This window comes from Mustela lutreola, chromosome 2 (assembly GCF_030435805.1).
Source record: "Mustela lutreola isolate mMusLut2 chromosome 2, mMusLut2.pri, whole genome shotgun sequence".
NCBI lineage: Eukaryota > Metazoa > Chordata > Mammalia > Carnivora > Mustelidae > Mustela > Mustela lutreola.
In genome coordinates this window covers 217,267,436-217,292,615 of record NC_081291.1, presented here as the reverse complement: position 1 = coordinate 217,292,615, position 25,180 = coordinate 217,267,436, and the positions used below count along the sequence as shown (strand labels likewise).

The following is a 25,180-nucleotide window of genomic DNA, read 5'->3' as shown; positions in this document are numbered from 1 at the left end:
GACTTCAACTGAGTTATCAATCCTGAGTGTAAAAGAGCATAGTTTCTACTAACCTGTTCTTTTTCAAATATACTTTTCCAATTCCACAGTAGGCCAAGCAATCAAGTCCCTCATTGGGATAATGTTCAATCATCCTCTTAAACTGGTTTTCAGCTTCAGATAGTTCCTTCAGTAGCAATAAAAATAACGATCACTTAAACTACAAAAGAGACACTGGAACAGATTTTATCTGAAGGTTGATTCTTTTCATGTAATATTACAGATAACTATGTATTCAAAAATTTTCTACGGCAAAATTAAACCTTCTGCATTTTATTTTCTTAGCAAATATACAAATTTTGACCACAGGATATACAGAGACACAACCAGAGTGATCTGGCTTAAGAATCAAAAATTGGTGTGGAACATACCAGACAACAAACCAAATGAACATTTACTAATACACAGAAAGGGCCTGGTATGTGCTAACACTGTCAGAGTGGAACCTAAAAGATGGCTTCATTCTCATTAGGTAGCAGTTAGGGTTAAGCCTTCAGTTGGCCAAAGAAGTGTGGAGGCCAAGTTTGCAAAAAGGATGTATTATACCTGAGGTAATTCTAGAGCAGTTTTAACTTTTACTGGAAACTAAAAACCACAGAAAGTGGGTTGTAGCTGACAGTGGAACCATGCAGGGGGTAGGGGTGCCTCATGCAATGGAAAATACAGGTATAACTTTTGATTCCCCCCAAATTTTACTACTAATAGCCCACTCGACTAGAAGCCTTATCAATAATATAAAGAGCAGATTAACACAAATTTATATGCGTATTATATACTGTAACCTTTTAATAAAGGAAGAGAAAAGAAAATCATAAGAGAGAAAATACATTCATGGTACTCTACTATGTATTTTTTTTTAAATCCATTTGTAAGTGAACCCATGTAGTTCAAACCAGTGTTGTTCCAGGGTCAAATGTATAATGCTGTGCAGTGCAGATAAGCACAGCGTCCAGGAGAGCACTGAGGGACCATGAGTGTGCTCACACCTATTCACTGATTGTATATGGTTCTGGGAAGGCTGCACTCCAGAAGATAAAATACCCAAATACTACCACTCAGAACTAAAAGATCTTCACACAAAGTTGAACACTCCTTACTTAATTTCCCCAGGCTCATTCCTTCCTTCCATCACTAAATGTAACCATTATCTTAAACTAGGCTAGCCCGTGTTTTTTTTCACCTTTACAAGAGGCAGAGATAGTTATAAACAATATATGCTTTTTTTCCATATGTTTTCCAAATTGTACGTAAGTGGTTATCACGATGTTTGTTATGTTCTCCAACTTATCTCCCACTCAGTGTGTTCTCTTAAATCTGTAATGATACAGATTTACTTTTTATACAAGTAAAAAAACTCCTACTGGTTGTCTGGTATAGCTTTTTTCTAATTGGATCATATTTTTTCTTCAATAAAAAAACACAAATTAAACAGGTATTCCAGAAGAAATTATCAGAAAAAAATAAGCCAAAGAGGTAAAACTATTTTTTACATTATCTTCTAAAATTAATGGCATATTTTTACTATTATCTCTGTTACAAATCTTACCTCAGGTTGTCCTATTCCAAGGAGAGAAATAGCAAGTCCATAGACTACTAAGACATAGTTAATCATGGCCAGGTTCAATTGCTGTCAATAAAAATGCTCCAGTTAAAAATCTGAACATAATTTTGCCCAGCCTGCATCAAACCAACCTGTTAGCCACAACAGAAAAACAAAAAGTAGTATGGAATCTCTCTAATCACTATAACCAGGACAAAGGCCAAACAAAATTGGAAAATATATTTTATAAAGATATGCAGTTTTACTAAAATCAAGTATTCAAAACCCAAAAACACTGTCTCAGAGTTCCTTGAAGGGGTGGTTCAGAGCAAACTAGAATAACTGAGTCGCCATATTCTTTTGCACATAAGTGGGTACTGTGACAGATTAAGATGTTTGCTTACAATCCTGCATGAATTATTTACCTAGATAATTCTTTCTAAATGAAAAGATGTGATTAAAGCAAGTCCAAAACCTTGATCCAGTACTTCTGTAGAAGCTGTCAAACGTTCTAATGAAGAGTAAGGAGAGAGTCTAACCCTGTGTCGTATATTAAGTGCAACCACAAAGACTGAATCACAGTGTTAGCTGCTTCTTATCACCTGGAGCAGATTCCGCTAATCTCAGGTAGGTCTAAGGTACGTTAATATAATGAAGTTAAAGCCATGGTTCTCTTCTGCATTCACCTGAAATGCATCTGCACTGAGAAACAAAGTGAAAGACTACAATTTTACCTTTATTTTTTGAGGATCTAAACCGTTGAGCAGCTCCGTGAAGGCCTGGGCAGCACTGCGGCAACGCTGCTCCAACAAAGCCGTATAACCATCCTGGATTAAGCTTCTCAGCATTTTCATTATATTAGCAAAATCCTGCAAAAAAAAAAAAAAAAATTTCTATTAGGTAATCCAGAGCTAGCTATGTGTGTTTAGCCAAAAACTCAAGATGCCAAGTTCATCACAGGGTGGTTACATTTTATAACTGACTGTAAAATATGTAAGTAAAATATGTGTAAGTAAAAAATGTAAGTAAGTAAAATATGTAAGTAAGTAAGCTGCCCTTCATGTGTTATACTCCCCTCTCTACATGGCACTTTTCCAGCGAAAACTGAAAGGTCCTGCTTCACCATTTTATTTCCAACATTCCTACTACTGCTACTCATGACAAGAAAGGGCATTCATTTTACGCTGCATGGTTCTATGACTTGCTCACTTTTCCAGATGGAAAAGGCAGCATTCAGAAGTTCTAACAGCACAAACAGCACAGACAATACCAGCCACCATCTAAATAACGGTTTGGCTAATGAGAATTAGACAAATAAGAACAAGCAATTTACTGATCACGATCAGATTTTAACACCTACCCTCGTGGTCTGGAATAAACCTTAATTCTCAGCAAGAAAGGACATTTCAATCCTTGGTTCTACTTTTGCCCAACATGTACTTGAATAGAACTCAGTAAAATTATCAGGAAAAGATAGGTTAAATGCAAAGAGAAGAGCATAAGAAATAAAAAACAAAAACGAAAGTGCTAAGTGAGAAAAACACTTTATCTCTGGGTATATATGTGACATGCATTACAATCTGAAGTAAACTTTTAGTTACATGGCAACAGCTATCAGTTGCAAAATTCCATAAAAACTAGACAGACTACACATTAAGCCTAGATTTCCTCACTCCTTGACTTACATGTGTACACCATTCAGGAAAGCAGAAAAAGCAAATATGCATGTGATATTCCTCACTGTTCCTAACAGTAAAGATCCAAAAGGAGGCACCGTTGTACAAAGCACAAATGGAAGAGTAGTTTGATCACAATTAACAAAAGTTGCCTACTAATTTTCATCCACTGACTCAAAGTTTAGGAGCCCTTTCCCCCAGAATACACACAGAAAAGAGCAGCTCTCACATAAACTTGGAATTTCTTAGAGTATTTAAAAAGCTCAAGAATACCTGTATCTATGTTAAGACACGAATTTTGAAAGTTATAGATGATGATGTGCTATCCTTAAATGAACTGATTCCATTTTAATCTTTCACATTCTAGAAAAGAGACCTATAATCTCCTGTTTTCATCAAAAATTATTTCTCTTAGGCACGCCTGGGTGGCTCAGTTAGCTGGGCATCCAACTCTTGGCTTCCACTTGGGTTGTGATCTCCTGGGTCATGAGATTGAGCCCCATGTCGGGCCCTGTGCTCAGCATGGAGTCTCCTTGGGACTCTCTCTCCCTCTTCCTCTGCCCTTCCCCCATTAGAAGGCACAGGTGTGCTCTCTAAAATAAACAAAAATAAATCTTTAAAAAATTGTTTTTCTGAGTATAATACAAAAAACTATCATGGAGTACTAAAAGCTCCATCAGAGTAGGCTGGGTCGCAGTGTCTAACAAAAGTGTGTTAAATGAACAAGGGAAGGCACAAAAATGACTACCATACTTACTAAATCACCTCTGATCTTCCCAGGTTGTCTTTTCTATTTAAGTCCTTCACAGTTTTGCAAGTCCGTAAAATCAATATGAAAAGGCATAATTTTTAAATCTGCAAATATCAGAAATTCTAAATATGCTTTTACGCAACTGATTAGAAATCTGTTATCATAAACTGCTTGAAACGTGCTTCATTCCTACAGTCCTCTGTAAGATAATTGTCTATATACCTAAAATAGTTAACTGAATTTTAAATGACCCCCATATTAAAACAAGTACTGTATTCCATATGCTAACAGAAATTTTTTGGAGTGAAATTTAAATCCAACATTCTATTTTCGAAGGAATAGAACTGTTTACATAAAGGATTAATTGTCAAAGCAGACTCCTATGAACCATGTTCACCCACAAAAGACAACCTTTCACTTACTACTACATGGTCTACAAGTGTTCAATGACTAGAATAGTGACCAGCCATCGTTCTACAAATTCTGGATTTCATCAAGGTTTCGAGGTCTTCTTGAATCAGTTTTTGTAAGTTGGATTTTTCTAGGTATTTGTCCATTTCATCCATTTTTTTTCAAATTTCTTGGTATGATATTGTTCATAATAGTATTTTGATGAATTTGTAATACTCAAGGATCTATAGTAATGCACCCTTCCTTGTTCATTCTTGAAATTGTTTTATGATGTTTTCTTTTATCAGTTGCCACACCAGTGTGTAAATTTTATTAATACTGGCAAAGAATCAACTATTAGCTCTGTGGATTCTGTCTTATACATTTGTTTCCAGTTCATTATTTTCTACTTTGATCTTTATTATTTCCTTCCTTCTATTTCTTTGGGTTTATTTCCTGTTTTTCTCTTTTTCTAGCTCCTAAGATAAATATTTCATTAATTTAAAAGTTTTTGTTCTTTTAATACATACATTTAGCTTGATTAATTTCCTTCAAAGTAATCCTTTAGCTGTATCCCTTGCATTTTTCTCTAAGTTTTAAGTTCACAACAAAATTGAGGAGGTACAGAAATTTCCAGATACCCTTTGCCTCCTCCCACGTATACTCCACTATCGATGTCACTCATCAGAATGGTATATTCTACATATCTACATTTTTTATTGAGGTATAGTTAACATACAATGTTACACTAATTTCAGGTATACAATATACTGATTCAACAATGCTAAACATTATGCAGTGTTCATCACAGTAAGCACAGTTACCATCTGTCATCAGCCGGAGTTATCACAATATTATTGACTATGTTCGCTATGCTGCACTTTTCACCCCGTGGTTATTTATTTCATAACTGGAAGTTTGAACTTCTCCATCCCCTTCATGTATTTCACCCATTCCCCTTTCATTCTCTCCCTCTCCCTCCATACTGGCAACCAACAGTGTGTTCTCTGTATTTATAATAAGACTAGCTGTTTTTGTGTGTGTTCATTTGCTTTGTTTTTCAGAGTCCACATATAAGTGAAATCACATGGTATTTGTCTTTCTCTAAAGTATTTCACTTCGCAAAATACTCCCTAGGTCCATCCATGTTGTTAAGAATGGCAACAGTTTATTCTATTTTATGGCTGAGTAATACTCCATTGTGTGTGTGTGTGTGTGTGTGTACACACACATATACATCTTCTTTAACCCAGAACAGTGTATTTCTTACCAAAGATGAACTACATGGATACACCCTAATCACTCAAAGTCTATAGTTTAATATCAGATATACCCTTGGTGCCATACATTCTACTGGTTTAGATAAATGTATAAGGACATCTATCTACCATTATAAAATTATACAGAGAATTTTCACTGTCCTAAAAGTCCTCTGTGCTCTGCCTATTCATCTTTTTAATTACTTCCTAAATACCACAGAAAGAATTTTATACACAAAGTTATCTGATTACTGTTAAATCATTCAAAGAACAAAAAGTTTGCTCTTTAACAGCTTTAAGGTAGGTGTAATAAAACTGCAAGTCCTTGAACCTTTTAAAATAATTTAAATCTTCTTAAAGTACTTATCTATTTTTTAAGTTTTTATTTTAAGTAAGCTATACACACAACATGAGTCTTGAACTCATAACCCAGAGATCAAGAGTCACAAGCTCTACCAAGTGAGCCAGCCAGGTGCCCCTTAAAGTTAAAACTGGAAAGCAAAGAATTCCTTCATCTTTGAATCCCCAGGAAGCAAACAATTCTGCAGTATCAAGCATTAGTTAAATTTCTGGTTAAAGTGATTATCAAGTTAAAAAAAAAAAGGGATTATCAAGATAATAGCTAAATTAGTGACAGTTTGGTTTATTAGCAGTTATATATATAATCAAATGTCCATAACTTAAATTATAAAAAATAAATCTTAGAGATGTACATGGTAAGACTTAATTTATAAGAAAAATGTTTTATTCAAAGACTTTGCTTTTTCATTAGAAATAAGCGTTTTCCTTTACCTGGTGCGCAGCTCTGGAAGATTTAGAAAACTGTTTTTCCAAGATGTTCTTCAAATCTACTGGTAAACTACCCTGTGAGCTAGAACTAATAGAGAAAAGTGTTGAGTTATTTTAAAATAAAACAGTCTTGCTTATATAAAGAATATATGTACTGAAGGCCATTTTTTAAAAACTGTAGTATAGTTGACATAAAATGTTACATTAGTTTTAAGCACACAACACAGTGACTCCACAATGCTATACACCACACAGAGCTCACCACACGAAGTGCAGTCTCCACCTGTCACCACACAACATTATTACAATATTGTTGACTATATTCCCTATACTGCACTTTTAATCTCCATGTGAAGGTCATTTTAAACACTGAATAAATGAAGAGTCATTAGTGCCTACACTGAAATATTACCAAGAAGCTGATTCTCCCCCAAACCACTCTCTAAATACAATGAAATCTCAATAAAAATCTCTATAAAATTAGAGATGGAGGGGGGCCAAATGAGTTTCTTATAAAGATGGTATGGACAAACTTAAAAAAAAAAAAGAAATTGGGGGGATTTATGCTGATCATCAAAAGTTATTATAAATGCAGTCATAACATAGCCTTGAAACAAGAAATGTGCCCCGTAAACACTGCAAAGATGCACCACCTCATATGAAAATGTAGTAAGTTACAACTGTTTCAGAAAGTCTGACTTCCAATGCTGGTGAGGGTAAGGAAGGTTCAGGTATGCTAGGTGGTGTTTTCTGACATCAAATAGTTCCTATTCTCCACATCAATTCACCAATACCCAGTGTCCAACAACTCAATTCCATTTTGACACCAACTCTGGAGCTAACATAGGCCCTACAGGTTAAAGCCCCAGTCCCACAAGGCTGACCCCACTTCAGGCATAATGCCCTGACCCCTACTGTCAGCCACAATGAGGTGCACAGGCTACCCACACTACTGCCTGGTGAATGACAAACTTAGAAGTTCCTGTGACCCTCCCTCAGGTTCAACAACTCCTTAGAATGACTCACCGAACTCAGGAAAGTGCTCTACTTATTATTACTAGCTTATTATAAAGGATGTAATTCACAGCAGCCCAATGGAAGAGAAGCACAGGAAGACATGAAGGAGGGGAATGCTGCAAAGCTTTCATGCTGCCCCAGAGTGCCTCACCTTCCCAGCATCTCCATGTACTCAGCAACCAATAAGCTCCCCTGACCCCATAGTTTAGAGGTTTCTTCTATCAAGGTTTCCTCACATAAACATGAATAATCATTACTAGTCATTGGTGACCAAACTCAACTTCCAGCCTCTTCCCCTTCTTGGAGATCAGGGGGTGGGACTGAGAGTTCCAACCCTCCCATCACACGTTTAGTCTTTCTGGTGACCAACCATCCCAATCCTGAAAGTAGGGGACCAGGTCACCTCATTGGTGTAAGTATAGTAGAATATCTTTTGTTTTTCATAATGAGGTTTTTTCTAAAACCTCATTATGAAAAACAAAAGATATTCTTACCACTCTGAGAGTTCAAGGGCTTTAAGAGCCCTATGACAAGAACTGAGGACAGAGACCAAATATATACACACATTTTTTATTATAACACACTCCCCCACAGCTCAGGAAGAGTGTGAAAAGTGCTCACTTTCGGGGAGGACAATGTGACAGTATCTAGCAAAGTTAAAACCACACATCCTCTTTGACAGAGCAATTCCACTCTAGAAATTTCTTCTTCAAATATACAACTATACTATGAATTATCCTGTACCCATGAAAATGAAGGATGTTGATCTCCATGAAGCAGACATAATCAAATAAGAAGACCTCAATTTGAAAACAAAAACAAAACATTGGAAAATAAATTTTTCTTTAGCAGAACAGTTTAAAATTACAACTATGCATTCAAAGAGTAGCACTGTATGTTTTTGGTTTATTTTAAGGTTTAACAGGGGAAGGGAAGACGGGATTTTTCTACAAAATGAAAGAACATAGTATCTAAGCCCTTGCTTTAAATTTAAACTTTTGTAGCAACATCAAAAAAACAGTCATTTTCTGAAGATGGAGTTTTACTAATTTCTCTTAGCACTTTGATATTAAAATTCTTCTCCCTGAAACACCTAATCAGGAGATAGAAAAGAAAGCTGACAGCTGGTCTAACTGTGGCAGAAATGGTTTTGCAGGGTCTCCAGCATCACTTTCCTTGACCTCATGATCTTCTATATTCACTGTAAGATTTATAGTTTCACTTTGCAATCAATATATAACTGGTAGGCAATAGAGGGGTTAATTATAAAGATGGGTGGCAAGAGGTCCTACTATTAATTTTATAAGTAGTCGCTTCATTAGTGAACATGTTCCTTTAATGAAAACTACCCTGAAGGGCCCCTAAATATACACATACCCATGCCTGCTTCCAGGTGGCCAAGAACTCATTAACACAGAGTCCCTAAAGGAAGCCACCAGAGAAGCAGATGTGGGAAAGGTAAAATAAGGTGAGCAAGGAGAAGATGTGACTCTTACTTTATACTTTTCTGAATATTTTTTCTTTGTATTAGAATATATTTTGGGATTTTTAAGAATTAACACTACTATATCTCATATTCCATGCTTTCGAGACATTTACTAACACCCTTTTACTGTCTTACTTCCAGACATTTACTAACGTAAATGTCGTACTGTTTCATGAGACATTTACTAATACCCTTACTAACACCTAAAGGATTAATAATCCTTTAGCCAAAAACACTCTCCTAAAGATATGCCTTTGATATTTGAAAAGGGGAAAAAAACACACACACAGATAAAAAACATACCTGAATTTCTCCAATTCATTGTTTCGAGATTTTTGTTTTCCTTTATATTTTGGAGGCTGACCTGTGAATACAAAGTATTTGTTCCTGAAATCTGTTCATAAAAATCAACAAGCCTGAAAGTAAATTAATTAAAAATATGTACATTGGAATAAGCAGCAAAGGAAGCAATATTTTATGTGAGTGTAATTAGTACAAACAGGTGAAAAACCAGACACAATGATGTTTGTCTATGTATGCTATAGAAGTATTGTGAACATTAATCACATGATATTACTTAGGCCTAAAGTAGATATAGAAAGATACAGGCCACAGTTCCTGTCCTCAGGTTTTTATAATCAGATGGGAAGAAAAGGCAGTCACCAGGAATTACGCAGCAATCACCTTTAGGAAGACGAGAAGATAACACGTTGTTACTGACGTATGAATTCCATATTAACTGCTCTTACAACTCACAAAGGTGGACATCACTTAAGGTCCAGTGGCCAGGAAAAACCTTAGAGGGGATACAGCATTTGTATTTAGCTTTAAGAACAGGTGGGATTTGGGGCACCTGCATGGCTCAGTCAATTAAGCAACTGATTTTGGCTCAGGTCATAATTCTGGGGTTCTGGGATGGAGCCCCACAGTGGGCTCTGTGCTCAGCGAGGGGTTTGCTTGTCCCTTTCCCTCTGCCCCTTCTTCCACTCATACTCGCTCTCTCTCAAATAAATAAAAGTCTTGAGAGAGAAAGAGAGAGAAACAAACAAGTAGGATTTAGATGGTATGGGCCAAACCCAAGAATGACATTCACTGTAAGAAACATTAAGTACTAAGCCTGTGTGATCTGATAAACTGGGTAAGAAAAGAAAGCTAGAAAGGGGCAGTGAAGGCCAGCTGGAGTGAGTGCTCATGGGTCCTTTGCTTCTGATACTCCAGCTCTGTGAGCCCAGCCTTTGTCCCACTGGCAAGAGCAGGGACCACTGCATACTTTGGAGTGGGGAGGGCCATGCACAGAGGTATGTAGAAGAAAGCACAGCAATAGGGACAGGGTTTTTTTTGATGGAAGCTTTGGGAAGAGATAGCAGAGGCAAGTCAGAACCCCTGTATTAAGAAGGGGATCAGAGCCAAGCGGGGTTTGGATGGCCTCAGAACACAAAAGAGGCTTCCAGAAAGGCAGGAGAGTTCTAATTTGATTCCTTCTGATTTCAGGCAAAACTACACAGCCCTAACCCTGGGACCTCAATTTCTTTGACTAAATCCAGATGCTGAAGTGTAGGTGGTATTTAAAACATTTAATTAAATGTGCTATCCGATAATAACAGTCCAAGAAATATCAATAAATTAAAAAGATTTTTCCAAAAGAAAAGTTTTATCCTCAAGGATTTTTCATGTGCTATTAGACTTACATCAGATAAGACAATCACCTGAGTCTCCCTCTTTGTAATTTTCTAATGTGCTAACCAAACAGGAAGGGCCAGTGGTAAACAGCTGGGTATGTGGCACTGAAGCCTGAGGAGACAGAACTGCGGGAAGGAAAAGACAGAAATGGCTGCCAGAAGCAGAAACACTGAAAACCAACCAGCCAATCAACAAGAAAAAGGAAAAGAGATCATCAACAAGATCACTAATCAGGTCAGCAATCTCACCCCCATAACCTCTGAAAGCTTCAGACAAAAAATTTGCATCTAACAGCAACGTTGAGTCAACAAGAAAATCTGTATTTTTCTTAAACTCTGCTATAAAAGGCAGGGAAGCATATAATCTACTTTAGAATGATTTACAACAAAATCTGGTCATGTAAAGGGAGACTGAGAGGTGTGCCTGGGTGGCTCAGTGGGTTAAGCCTCTGCCTTCAGCTCAGGTCATGATCGGGGTCATGGGATCCAGCCCCCATGGGGCTCTCTGCTCAGCGGGGAGCCTGCTTCCCCCTCTCTCTGCCTGCCTCTCCACCTACTTGTGATCTCTCTCCTTCTGTCAAATAAATAAAATCTTAAAAAAAAAAAAAAGGGAGATGAGAAATAAATGGAAGATGAATGTTCACTTCTCTGGACCCTTTATTTCCCAATGATGCCAAGTGAAAGAAGTCCTGCTTTGTGTGTCTGTGTATTTATTAGATGCAGAAATAAACACACACTGAGCATGTACCAGTTAAACTAGTATCAGTCTAAAGCATCCATTCTGAAAACCACCCTGAAAAGGGTGAAAGTTAGTTTAAGGGGATGAAAAAAGAATCTGAATTTTTAATATATAAAGCACAGATGGACATACAGGACATAAATAAACAGTACCTGTAGTAGGAGGGCAAACAGGGAAAAAAATCTGTCTAAATAGCCTCCTTAGTCAGGGGTTTTAATGAAACTGAAGGTGAAAAACACTGGCCTCATGGAAATTAGGTAGCAAAGAGTTTATGTCCTTCCTTTCTATTCCATTTACTTGAATTTCTAAAATTAAATTTATTAAAAAATATGAAAAGACTAAGTGTTGATTTCAAATAAGTATTCAGTGTTTTCTTAACACAGAAGCATTATGAAGTAAAAGGAAAGTAATAGCAAATGTATGCAAGACTCATGCAAATGCTGGGGCTGCAGTTTTAGGAATGCTATATTAATTCAGCAAACAACTTACATAAGGAAAAATCTTACCTGATGGTGGCAGAAATTCAGGATGACAGTCACAATCATCTGCCTTCAAAGCTTCATCTACCACCTACCCATGAAAACAAAATTTGTGAGATTTTCAAAAAATAAAGCCATGAAGAATTCAATAACTAAATAATAAAAAAGAATAGAACAGAATTTACCCAAGAGCCTAAAATAACCAGCTGGTAATTAGGCCTAAATGAATAAACAAACAAAATGATAACTAGTAATATGAGATTCTAAATGACAAATTCTCTAATGATAACTCTACTTCCAACACCTGGCATGATGCCTGACAGGTCTATTGTTCGATAAGTATACCGAATAAATATTATCGCATCTTTCCTTATGCTCCTCTAACTGAATACAGCCTCTGAGATTTTTATTAACAAGAAAAGGATGACACAGTGAGCTGGAAAAGTTCCCTTAATGCCTATTAGCCACGTACTCCAAAACACCAATTCCTTTTTCCCTCGCAAATCCTAGAAAGAAGTATTAACGTGGACTTGGTGATAATGCCAAGTTTTTAGCACACTACCGTTCAGAGGAAAACTCAGATTCAGGTCATTTGGGATACCAATCACAGAGCCAGGCTAAAAGGCTTAGAGGTGCCCTCAGAAACCATGAGGCCTGCGTGCTGATAAGCTCAGCAGGGAGTCAAGGCTGGGGACCACTGCTGGGAAAAGCAACAAAGGCTGCAGAAAGGCCTTGGGCAGAGATGGGAAGAGTGTGCCTCCCAGGCCCAACATAACACAAGTCGGATAGGCAGGCTCGTGTGGTGCCAGGTAGGTAAGAGATTGCAAAAGGGAAAAGGAAGAAGAAAAACTGACAGTACTGTAAGGAATGGGATGACAAGGCCACTAGACCCCACTGTCACTCATTCCCAAGTGGCTGTTTGACTGAGAGACATGTAAAGCAGGAAAAGCATACTAAGAGAACTATCAAAGTAGTAAAATGAAATTTAGAAAAAAAATATTTTGAAAACACACAAATGTGATTTCAAAAGAAACTGTCATACTGAAATATTCTCTTCATAGTTGAAGGAGATAGTTAGAATATTGAAAAGAAAAGACTCACTCTCTTCATATTAGAGGCAAAAAGGAATTCATACCATCAAAATACTTAATTTCCATTCTCACCAGACTACTACTGTGAAAACATGAGACTACCTATACTTGAAACCATTTTAATTTTAGCTTTTAACTGAACCTACCTTTAGATTCTGATTACCACCGTTTGCCATTTCGTGGTTAGATTTTCTGGAATCTTTTTCAGTTTCCACAAAGTTAAGTGAAGTACTAAATGCAGGTGCTGATAAACTGGGTATGTAGGCCCTGAGAGGGAATACGAGAAATAATAATTTTATTTCTATTGATTAGCATGCATTTTTTAAAAGTTATCCTTCAAATAAATAGATTCCAGCAAATACCACTTTTCTTCCTTGAAAGCAGGGTAATACTGTTTTAGAAAAGGATCCACCTCTGAGATTGGGCTTTATACACAAATATTGCTTTAAATTTCATAGTAAAAACTCAAAATAGATTAAGAACAGTTCAATATGTATTTTGGTTTCTAATATTAAAATAAGTAATTCTCCCTGTCTTAAATTTAACAGCTTCAATATCTTAGGCATCTAAAGCATGTGGGGAAAATGTCTATTTTTAGTGCCAAGTAATAAATGTAGAACCCTGGCTGTTATTTGTTTCCTTGTGAGTATATTCGAATCTGTCTGTTGTCTATTTCTTGTTGTCTGTTGTCACTTTCTAGTGTCCTAGTCCTTAAGATACTGGGAGGCTGGTGGCAGATTTTTCCAGGACAGAGGCTAAGGGTTAAAGGTACAGACTGTGTCCCTGCTCTCTGCCAGGACCCTCAATGTACAAACTGTTCCCACCCAAGCACAGTGACATCCATTTAACACTTCACCCACCTTTTCCCAAGGCTTAGGCTACTGAGCTCCCACAAATATACATACAAATGGTTCAGTAAAACAATTGGCAAAACAAATCTGACAATTCACAGGTCACCTGATCTGAGACACAAACCACTCTTTCTTCCCTCCCCAACTTTACTGTGGTTGTTATTAGCCACAAAGCATCAGATACAGTGATTCTTAAATCTACAGGGCAAAGCCATCCCAAGTAACAGCTACTGATCTGATTGGAATTAACTCACCTGCTTTCATAAAAGGCTTTAATTGGATTTCTAGTTGGTGTTCGACCTATAAAAATCAATCACACACATGCATAGTAATCAGTGGATTGGCAACACATACTTTGAAGAGATTTCCAAATATCCCTTAAGCTGACAGTAAAAACATCAAATTTACAGAACTGAAAAATAAACCTTAATAATTTTATATTTTCAGATGTTCTGAGTTTTAGGATGGCATCAGCAAAATGTTACACAGCCTTATTTGACATACATTACATGTGATCATTGACTAGATGCAGGAGTATATGAATCTGAATCAGAGATGGTTCCTGTCTTCAAGGAGCTCACAATCTTATAATCATGTTACGTTGGATAATAACAGCTCAGCTCAGCTCCCCAAGACACTAAGTACCCAAAAAGAAAAACAGGAAAGACCTATACACTGGAAGTATAGAGTAAGGGAATTTTAGGCATCGGGGAAAGCAAAATACTTAGGAGAGAAAACAAGAGAATGAAAATCTAGAATTCTAGCCCACACACCTGATTTGTGATATATGTGTACATACCCACATACAGATGTATATATGCAAAAATGTTCCGCATGCTATAGAATGAGCCACATACTTGGTGCAAAAACATCAAACAATTCTACTGAAGGGTCTTTTCTTTAAGAAATAACCATAACGGAGGAAAAAATTTTAAATAATTTTGTTTCAAAAGTCTTCACTTTACCTAAAATCTCAAGGTGGCATATTTTACTACAGAAGAATAAATAATAATTTGTTATTTCAAATAAAAAATTCTAATCATTTATAATTACCTAGTGGAATATAACACTAACATACTTCAACACAGACAGAAATGTAAAACTTCAGTGACTTGACCAAGATAACATAACAAAATAAGCACAAAATCACCTGAGAGTTGATTTATGGTCCTCCATTAATCCAAGAAACCCACCTTCAAAAGTTTTAAAGGGAATTCGACTGTAACCAAAGAATCTTAGGTGAAATACCTTGCAGGTCTTCTATTTGTTTTTGTAACTTTACATGCTGCTGAATTAGATCCTTGATTCCCTCAGGGTCATTTTTACAGAGTTTTTGAGCTTTTATGTTTGCTTGCAGGGCCCAGTCATATTCCCCCAGCATAGAAAGAGCAGCACAATAACGATAATGACCCTGTTCCAAAAGATAAATTTAATTTTTTCTCAAAAGTATGCTTAAGTTAAAGAAAATAGATAAGGAAAAATATTTTGCTTGCAAACTGATTACTTAAAATGTTAGATTAGGATCCTATCAATGAAAAATTTTTAAAAATGTTAGTACTTATGAGGAAATAAAATTACCTAAATGAGCTGAAGTGAACTTATGAATAGTATTTATAATAATTTTAACTAGAGATCAGTATTTTTGCTTAAGAGATTTCTGTACCCCAAAGAAAATAATTCAACCTTTATGATATTTTACTAGTAAAGAATGAAATATATTATTTTATGCCAAATAAAGTTCAAAAATTCATTAAAAATAAGTAACTGAATTTTTTCAAAACATTTTAAGGCAATAATAGTCTCTAAGTCACTGTGTTCCCTACACTTTGAAAATCAAAGAAATTTTAGAGCTGTAAGGAACAATCAGCTAATATAGTCGTTTTCCAACCCCTCTGAAGGATATGGTCAGATAAGGGGTACATCTAAGGCTAGATCTTCCATTCGGTTTCCTCTTAATCAGCTTTTAATTATTTTATCTCTAAATGTAGTCCTTGGCTTTAAGAAAAGGTCCGAAAACCACAGATTTACTCAGTTCCAATGATCAGGGATTTTGTTTTGTTTTGGATGCTACAGAACCACATCCTGGCTGGCCCCATTTACGCTTTTCAGGAAATCTATCTGAAGGATGAACATTTTAACCTAGAAAGCTAATACCAAGCCTGAAGTTAACTGAACCACCCCCTCTCTTCCAGCTACTCACAAACTAAACTCCCATTGTAGGCACAGTATCTCCACTTGTGAATTGACTTACCCATGAAAGAGGCTAGAAATTGGCCTAATGTCATACTTATTTAGAGGCAAACCAAAGAATCCTGACCTTATGACTTCAGGTCCAGAGCTTTTTCCTCCTTCCTACAGATTTTACAAAGAACGTTCTCATTCTAAGAGAAACTACTAAATCAAAAATAAGTAACCCTTTTAGCAAAGATGAGCTTTTCACGAAAAAAATGGCCAGAAACAAGTTTGGGGACGTTTGTTCATGCAGGTTCGGTACATATGTAATCCTGCTCCTGCACACCATCCCAAGTTCCGAAACACTGTTTTAGCCAGACTACTTAGACTCAGATCTCAATCAAATTGCATTTGCTCAAACTGCTTTTCCTCAAAAGGCATATGAAGATAGAGCTCTTAGATATGCCACAAAACCAACATCCTATCACCCAGGACTATTTCAACTTCAAAATTTAGGTAATTACATTAAAAAAGCAATCACAGCATAAGATACATGACAGATTATAAACCATACCTGCTAAATTTATAAAAAACACTTTTTTTTTTATCTTCCCCACCCCCCAGCTCCCCAGCCTCCCACATTCCTTAATTTTTCCTGGGTCCTTTTCCCTAAACTCTACAAAACCTAGTATAATGTCAATTGGCTGAAAAATGAATTTATTCAGAACTCATTGCTCAGGTTATTTGAATGATGCTCAAATTAGCAAAAAGGTATCTCAGAGAGTTTTCTGAACCCAATTACAAGACGAAGTTTTACTTTTCTTTGACATTACCTCACTCTCTTTCACACATATAGAAATTCCCTATTGTTCATCTGCTTAGCATCCCCTCCTTTTGGTGCCACCATGTCCCTACTCCACACAGCAATGGCAGAACTGGGACTAGTGCTCCATCTCAAAAATGAATGGGGAGAAGCATATGACCCAGGAGACCGACAAACTGAAATATGCACCATTTTCCAGGTCATAGGATCAATCCACTGGTGAACACATGGCTCAATCAGGATCAGTGTGAGGCACCCATTAGGTGTACTATATAGGTACTAGAAGAGGTTCTATTGCCACTAGAATTAACAGTTATTAAGGATATCAGTTTGGGGTTCCCACTACATGGTAAAAGTCTTTTTCAAAAAACCAAGAGAGCCCACACTCTAATTACCACTGGTGGTCAAGATGGAGTTAACAAGGATTTGGATTTACACTCTTGCCCAAAACAAATAAACAAGGACAAAACACATGAAACAACGGTTTGCAAGACACTGAGTGATTATCAGGCAACAAAACAGAGTGACCCCTGAAAAACACAACATAAGCCCTATGACTGCTCCAGCTTACTGAATGGAATTTCTAAGCCCTGGTACAGGGAGAAGGAACGCAGGCAGGGACACTAGCAGTCTCAGATCAGAAGACAGAGACAGGAATCCAGGACAGCCAAGGCAGAACGCATTCACAGGGCAGAGGACCAAGAGGAGACTGCTCCACAGAGAAATCCAGAGATCCTTACCTAGTCCCCCTGAGTTGAGTCTTCAGGTGAGTACTAATCAGTATATACATGTGGGACAACAACGAGAAACCCAAACCAGGGGAAGAATGACTAGAAAGACTAGTAAGGAAACAAGAGTCAGCACTCACACAGGGCCAGGAATAATTCCTGCTTCTACCAGCCAGACTGGAAAACATTGTAATTCATGGAGTAACAGGCAGAGTGTTCAGAAGCATTTTGATTCAGTTGTGAATAAAAAGATAGCCCTTGACCAAATACCACTCTTGTCCCACCTATCAAAACCTAAAACAAGCCTCCAAAGACTTACACTGCTTCCAAGTAACTTTATTGCATCCCAAAAGGAAGCTCAAAAATATTTACAGATACACACAAATATCAGTAACAATGTCTCATATTAATAAAAAATTACTAGGTATGCAAAGAAGGAAAATCCAATCTATAAGAAGAGAAAAAGGAGTCGACTGAAAATACTCAGAAATGACACAAATGATAGAATTAGTAGACAAGGCCTTCTCTGCGTAGAAGGGTCAGGGAGAGACTCATCAGCTAGAGAATTTTTCAAAGAGACAGTGAGAGAAGGAACACAAGCAGGGGGAGTGGGAGAGAGAGAATCGGGCTTCCCGCTCAATGTGGGGCTCAATTCCAGGAACTGAGAATCATGAACTGAGCAAAGGCAGACGCCTCATGACTGAGCCACCCAGGTTGGGCCTCTTCTCAGGCTTGACTTCTGCACATCATTGGGTATAAAAACCTTAGTGCAGACGTGGAAAAACTGTGCAGAGAACCCTCTGATTCTGATAATTTCCAACATGAAGAAATGCTTTTGAAGGATTTTTAAGAAGTCACACAACTTAATTATCCATTAGAGAGGCAAAATTTATACATCTATTTCATCCAATGACAACTCAAGAATATCTGAAGTTGGCAAGATGGCAGAGGAATGGGAGACTGAGATATCATCAGGTCCCAGGAGTTCAGCTAGGTAGTTATCAAACCATTCTAAACACCTACAAACTCAACAGGAAATAGAAGGGAAGAAGAGCAGCAATTCCAGGAACAGAAAATCGACCACTTTCCAGAAGGTAGGATGTGCGGAGAAGTGAATCCAAAGTGACAGGAATATGGACCACAGTGGGAGGGGCTGACTCCTGGCAAGTGAAAGAGAAGCGGAGCACAAAATGAAAACATTTAGAAGTCTGCTCTACTGAGGGATGTCACTCCAGAAGCTAAGCAGGGGGTGGAGCCCTGCAGGTCTAAGGACCCACGGGATCACATAAAGACCTGGGGTGTCTGACTGTGGCAAAGCTGCCAGGTATCGGAGCACAGAAGCCAGCTACAGAGACGGAGCCGAGGAGTGGGCTCTCAGCTCAGGGTTCCCTTACACCATGATCCAAGGCACAGTCAAGCTACTGCTCTTTGAGCAGGGACCCCACAAGTGGCAGATCCGGAGAGACCCCCTCCTTCCTCCTCTGGGAGGAGCAGCTCGGGAGCATGCTACAGGAATCTACTGGGTTTGGAGATGCTAAACAGTGCCATGCACCCGAGATAGAAACAGGCAGTCACAGGCTGGGCAAGCTCCAAGTGCAGCTGGTAACCAGGGAAACAGGAGGGATAGACTGCTTTTCTCTGAGGGCACACTAAGGAGTGGGGCCCTGACCCCTTGGCTCCTAAAGGGCCAGAGAATGTGAGGCCACCATCTTCATTCCCATCCTCCAGAGTTGTACAGAAAGCATTCAGGGAACAAAAGCTACCCAGAGCAAACCCAAGCAGATTACTTAGCCTGGCCCTGGTTCTCTAAGCAAAGAGAGAACCTAAAAGTAACAGACCAGAAAGGAATAGAGACAATATACAGTAACAGTCACCTTACAGGCAATACAATGGCACTAAATTCACATCTCTCAATAGTTACCCTGAATGTAAATGGGCTAAATGCCCTAATCAAAAGACAGAGGGTATCAGGATGGGTAAAAATACAAAACCATCGATGTGTTTTCTACAAGAAACTCAGTTTAGACTCAAAAACACCTCCAGATTGAAAGTGAGGGGTTGGAAAACAATTTACCATGCTAATGGACATCAAAAGAAAGCTGGGGTGGCAATCCTTATATCAGACATATTAGATTTTTCAGCCAAAGACTATAATAAGAGATGAAGAAGGACGCTATATCCTACTTAAAGTGTCTGTCTAACAAGAAGAGCTAAATCTATGTCCCTAACATGGGAGCAGCCAATTATATAAGCCAATTAATAAAATCAAAGAAATACATTGACAATAATACGATAATACTAGGGGACTTTAACACACACCCCCTCACTGAAATGGACAGATCATCTAAGCAAAAGATTAACAAGGAAATAAAGGCTTTAAAAGACACACCGGACCAGATGGACATAACAGATATATTTGTAACATTCCATCCCAAAGCAACAGAATACACTTTCTTCTCCAGTGCACATGGAACATTCTCCAGAATAGATCACATCCTGGGTCAAAATCAGGTCTCAACAGTACGAAAAGATTGGGATCATTCCCTGCATATTTTCAGACCACAATGCTCTGAAGCTAGAACTCAATCACAAGAGGAAAGTTGGAAAGAATTCAAATACATGGAGGCTAAAGAGTATCCTACTGAAGAATAAGTGGGTCAACCAGGAAATTAAAGAATTGAAAAAATTCAGGAAAACAAATGAAAGTGAAAACACAACTGTTCAAAATCTTTGGGACACAGCAAAGGCAGTCCTGAGAGGAAAATATATAGCAATACAAGCCTTTCTCAAGAAACAAGAAAGGTCTCAAGTATACAACCTAAGCCTATACCTAAAGGACCTGGAGAAAGAACAGCAAAGAAAGCCTAAACCCAGCAGAAGAGAAATCATAAAAGATCAGAGCAGAAATCAATGAAACAGAAACCAAAAGAACAGCAGAACAGATCAATGAAACTAGGAGCTGGTTCTTTGAAAGAACTAGTAAGATTGATAAACCCCTGGCCAGAATTATCAAAAAGAAAAGAGGAAGGACCCAAATTAATAAAATCATGAATGAAAGAGGAGAGATCACAACCAACATCAAAGAAATACAAACAATTATAAGAACATATTATGAGCAAATATATGCTAACAGATTTGACAATCTGGAAAAAATGGATGCATTCCTGGAGACATATAACCTACCACAACTGAACCAGGAAGAAACAGAACACCTGAATAGACCCATAACCAGTAAGAAGACTGAAACAGTCATCAAAAATCTCCCAAAAAACAAGAGCCCAGGGCCAGACGACTTCCCAGGGGAATTCTACTAAGCATTTAAAGAAGAATTAATACCAGTTCTCCTGAAACTGCTTCAAAAAAAAAAAAAAAAGAAAGAAAGAAATGGAAGGAAAACTTCTAAACTCATTTATGAGGCCAGCATTACCTTGATCCCAAAACCAGACAAAGGCCCCATCAAAAAGGAGAATTAGAGACCATATCCTTGATGAACACAGATGTGAAAACTCTCACCAAAGTTTAGCCAACAGGATCCAGCAGTACATTAAAAGGATTATTCACCATGACCAAGTGGGATTTATTCCTGGGCTTCAAGGTTAGTTCAACATCTGCAAATCAATCAATGTAATACACTACATTAATAAAAGAAAGAACAAGAACCATATGATCCTCTCAACAGATGCTGAAAAAGCATTTGACAAAGTACAGCATCCTTTCTTGATCAAAACTCTTCACGGTGTAGGCATAGAGGGTACATACCTCAATATCATCAAAACCATCTATGAAAAACCCACATCAAATATCATTCTCAATGGGAAAAACAGAAAGCTTTTCCCCTAAGGTCAGGAACATGGCAGGGATGTCACTATCACCACTGCTATTCAACACAGTACTAGAAGTCCTAGCCTCAGCAATCAGACAACAAAAAGAAATTAAAGGCATCTGAATCAGCAAAGAAGTCAAACTCTCACTCTTTGCCAATATGATACACTTCACGTGGAAAACCCAAGAGACTCCACTCCAAAACTGCCGGAACTCATACAGGAATTCAGTAAAGTGTCAAGATATAAAATCAATGCACAGAAATCAGCTGCATTTCTATACACCAACAGCAAGACAGAAGAAAGAGAAATTAAGGAGTCAATCCTATTTACAACTCTACCCAAAACCATAGGGATAAACCTAACCAAAGAAGCAAAGACTCTGTACTCAGAAAACCATAAAGTACTCATGAAAGAAATTGAGGAAGACACAAAGAAATGGAAAAACCTTCCATGCTCATGGACTGGAAGAACAAATATTATGAAAATGTCTATGCTACCTAAAGCAATCTACACATTTAACACAATCCCTATCAAGATACCATCAATTTTTTTCCAAGAAATGGAACAAATAATCCTAAAATTTATATGGAACTAGAAAAGACCCCAAATAGCCAGAGGAATGTTGAAATAGAAAGCCAAAGTTGGTGGCATCACAATTCCAGACTTTAAGCTCTATTACAAAGCTGTCATCATAAAGACAGTAAGGTACCGGCACAAAAACAGACACATAGATCAATGGAACAGAATAGAGAGCCCAGAAATAGACCCTCAACTCTATGGTCAACTAATCTTTGACAAAAAATGGAAAAAAGACAGCCTCTTCAACAAGTGGTGTTGGGAAAACTGGACAGCCACATGCAAAAGGATGGAACTGGACCATTTCCTTACACCACACAAAGAATACATTCAAAATGGATGAAAGACCTCAATGTGAGACAGGAATCCATCAAAATCCTTGAGGAGAACACAGGCAGCAATCTCTTCCACCTCAGCCGCAGCAACTTCCTAGAAACATTGCCAAAAGCAAGGGAAGCAAGGGCAAAAATGAACTATTGGGATTTCATCAAGATCAAAAGCTTCTGCACAGCAAAGGAAAAAATAGTCAACAAAACCAAAAGACAACTGACACAGTGGGAGAAGATATTCACAAATGACATACTAGATAAAGGACTAGTATCCAAAATCTATAAGGAACTTATCAAACTCAACACCCAAAGAACAAATAATCCAATCAAGAAATGGGCAGAAGACATGAATAGACATTTCTGCAGACATTCAGATGGCCAACAGACACATGAAAAAGTGCTCTACATCACTCGGCATCAGGGAAATACAAATCAAAACCACAATGAGATACCACCTCACACCAGTCAGAATGGCTAAAATTAACAAGCCAGGAAATGACATGTTGGCAAGGATGTGGAGAAAGGGGAAGCCTCCCACACTGTTGGTGGGAATACCAGTTGGTACAGCCACTCTGGAGAACAGTATGGAGGTTCCTCAAAAAGTTGAAAATAGAGCTACCCTATGACCCAGCAATCACACTACTGGATATTTACACTAAAGATACCAATGTAGTGATCCGAAGGGGCACATGCACCTCAATGTTTATAGCAGCAATGTCCACAATAGCCAAACTATGGAAAGAAGCTAGATGTCCAACAACAGATGAATGGATAAAGAAGATATGGTGTGTATGTATGTATGTATGTGTGTATACACACACACACACACACACATACACACACACATACACACAATGGAATACTACTCAGCCATCAAAAGAACAAAATCTTGCCCTTTATGACAACATGGATGGAACTAATGGTATTATACTGAGTGAAATAAGTCAATCAGAGAAAGACAATTATCATATGATCTCTCTGATATGAGGAATTTGAGAGGCAGGGTGGAGTTTGTGGGTGTAGGGAAGGAAAAAAAATGAAACAAGATGGGATCGGGAGGGAGAAAAACTGTAAGAGACTCTTAATCTCATGAAACAAACTAAGGGTTGCTGGGGTTTGGGGGGTAAAGGATAGGGTGGCTAGGTTATGGACACTGGGGAGGGTATGTGCTATGGTTAGTGCTGTGAAATGTGTAAGCCTGATGATGCATAGACCTGTACCCCAGGACAAATAATACATTAAATGTTAATAAATAAATAGATAATACGCACACACACACACACACACACACACAAATAATTAGTAGACAGGAACATTAGAACGGTTACTATAAACATATTCCACATCTTCAAGAAGTAAAAAAAAACTGAACATATTAAGATATGAAACACATAAAGAACACTCAAACTGACATTCTAAAGACGGAAGTTATAGCATTTAAGGTGAAAAAATACATCAGATGAAATTGGGGAAGATTAGACATTGTAGAAGAAAAAACATCAGTGAACTCAATACAGCAACAGAACCCACCTAAAAAGAAACACTAAATGAAAAGGGAGAAAAGAGACTGAAAATAAAGCTAATAAACAGGAAAGAAAAACTGAGAAATGGGAAGAAAAATGTGTATAAACCTGGATCCAGCCATGCCTGAAGGTAATGCCTAGACTTTTCAATTACATGAGCCAACTACTTAGGCCAAATCTGAGTTAGGTTTTGTCATTCACAAACAAAAGTCTTAATATACCCCTCAATATTAAAGGTTCTTATGGACATCTGTGAGGCTACCGGTTTGTATGCTACATAACAATATCAAAAGGCAATGCAGAGAGAAATGTCAACAAATGCCTATGGACAATACCATAAAAATTCCCCCTGTATGGGATACGATGACATCCTCTCTCAGGCCTGAAAGCACACGCAGGGCAGATGTCATTGTACCAGTCTTCTCTATCTGGAAAGAAGGCAGAACAATGGCCCACCCTCAGAGAATCTACAGAGAACCTTGTTATATATGTTTATGTCCTAGAGGCATGATTAAACAGACATGGGCTCATAGTTACTCTGAAGTAGAAGTACAGAATGCACCTTGCACAGTTCACCTTTGCTTCTGAAGTTTAAGCTACCTTTTAACGAGCACTTCTTTCCAATAAAAGAAAATGAAAAAATTACCTTGGTACAGTTACATTTTTTTAATACTTGCTAGGATTTGTATTTTTCATCTATACAAATATTTCTGCAATTATCATAAAACATGTGTATTTAAATAAAATGAATGAACCCACATAAATATAGTCAACAGATCTTTGATGAAGATAACAAAAGTAATAAAATGAAGTAAATAGAGCCTTTGCAACAGTGATGCTGGGGCTTCTACATGCAAAAAAAAAAAAGGAAGAAAGAAAGAAAAAAGAATCTAGACCTTATACTCTCCACAAAAATTAACTAAAAGTGAATCACAGACCTAAATGTAAAATGCAAAAATAGTAATGACTTTTTAGATACCATACCAAAGGCATGATCAATGAAAGAAATAACTTATAAGCTGGACTTTAAAAACTTCTCTCTGAAAGTTGCTATCAAGAAAATGAGAAGACAAGCTGCAATCAAGAAGAAAATATTTAGCAGACATATTTGATAAGGTCTGTTACCCAAAATATAAACAAATTCTTAAAATTCAGCAAAAAGAAAACAACTAATTAAAAAAGATCCTAACAGACACCTCATCAAGGAAGGTATTCGGTGGCAAATGAGCACATGAAAAGATGCTCCACATCGTATGTCATTAGGGAAATGCAAGTTAAAATAAGATACTACCATACACCTAGTAGGGAGGTCAAAATTCAGGACATATGCCATTAAAACCAACACTGCAATGACCACAAGGGACAAGTCCAAATGCCAACGAGGATATGGAGAAGCAGGAACTCTCACTTGTGGCTGCT

The 25,180-nt window shown here is 37.6% G+C and overlaps 1 protein-coding gene across 1 annotated transcript in view; it reads right to left on the bottom strand.

Moving 5' to 3' along the window:
- Positions 1–25,180, bottom strand: part of TTC3 (tetratricopeptide repeat domain 3) — a 135,865-nt gene that overhangs the window by 74,693 nt on the left and 35,992 nt on the right. Inside the window, exons 12-20 of the mRNA XM_059164710.1 lie at positions 15,035–15,197; positions 14,041–14,086; positions 13,082–13,202; positions 11,872–11,935; positions 9,251–9,311; positions 6,448–6,532; positions 2,314–2,448; positions 1,586–1,666; positions 54–166 (exon numbers count right to left, since the gene is read on the bottom strand). Of these exons, the coding sequence (XP_059020693.1) occupies positions 54–166; positions 1,586–1,666; positions 2,314–2,448; positions 6,448–6,532; positions 9,251–9,311; positions 11,872–11,935; positions 13,082–13,202; positions 14,041–14,086; positions 15,035–15,197 (869 nt within the window). The remainder of the gene's footprint in view (positions 1–53; positions 167–1,585; positions 1,667–2,313; positions 2,449–6,447; positions 6,533–9,250; positions 9,312–11,871; positions 11,936–13,081; positions 13,203–14,040; positions 14,087–15,034; positions 15,198–25,180) is intronic.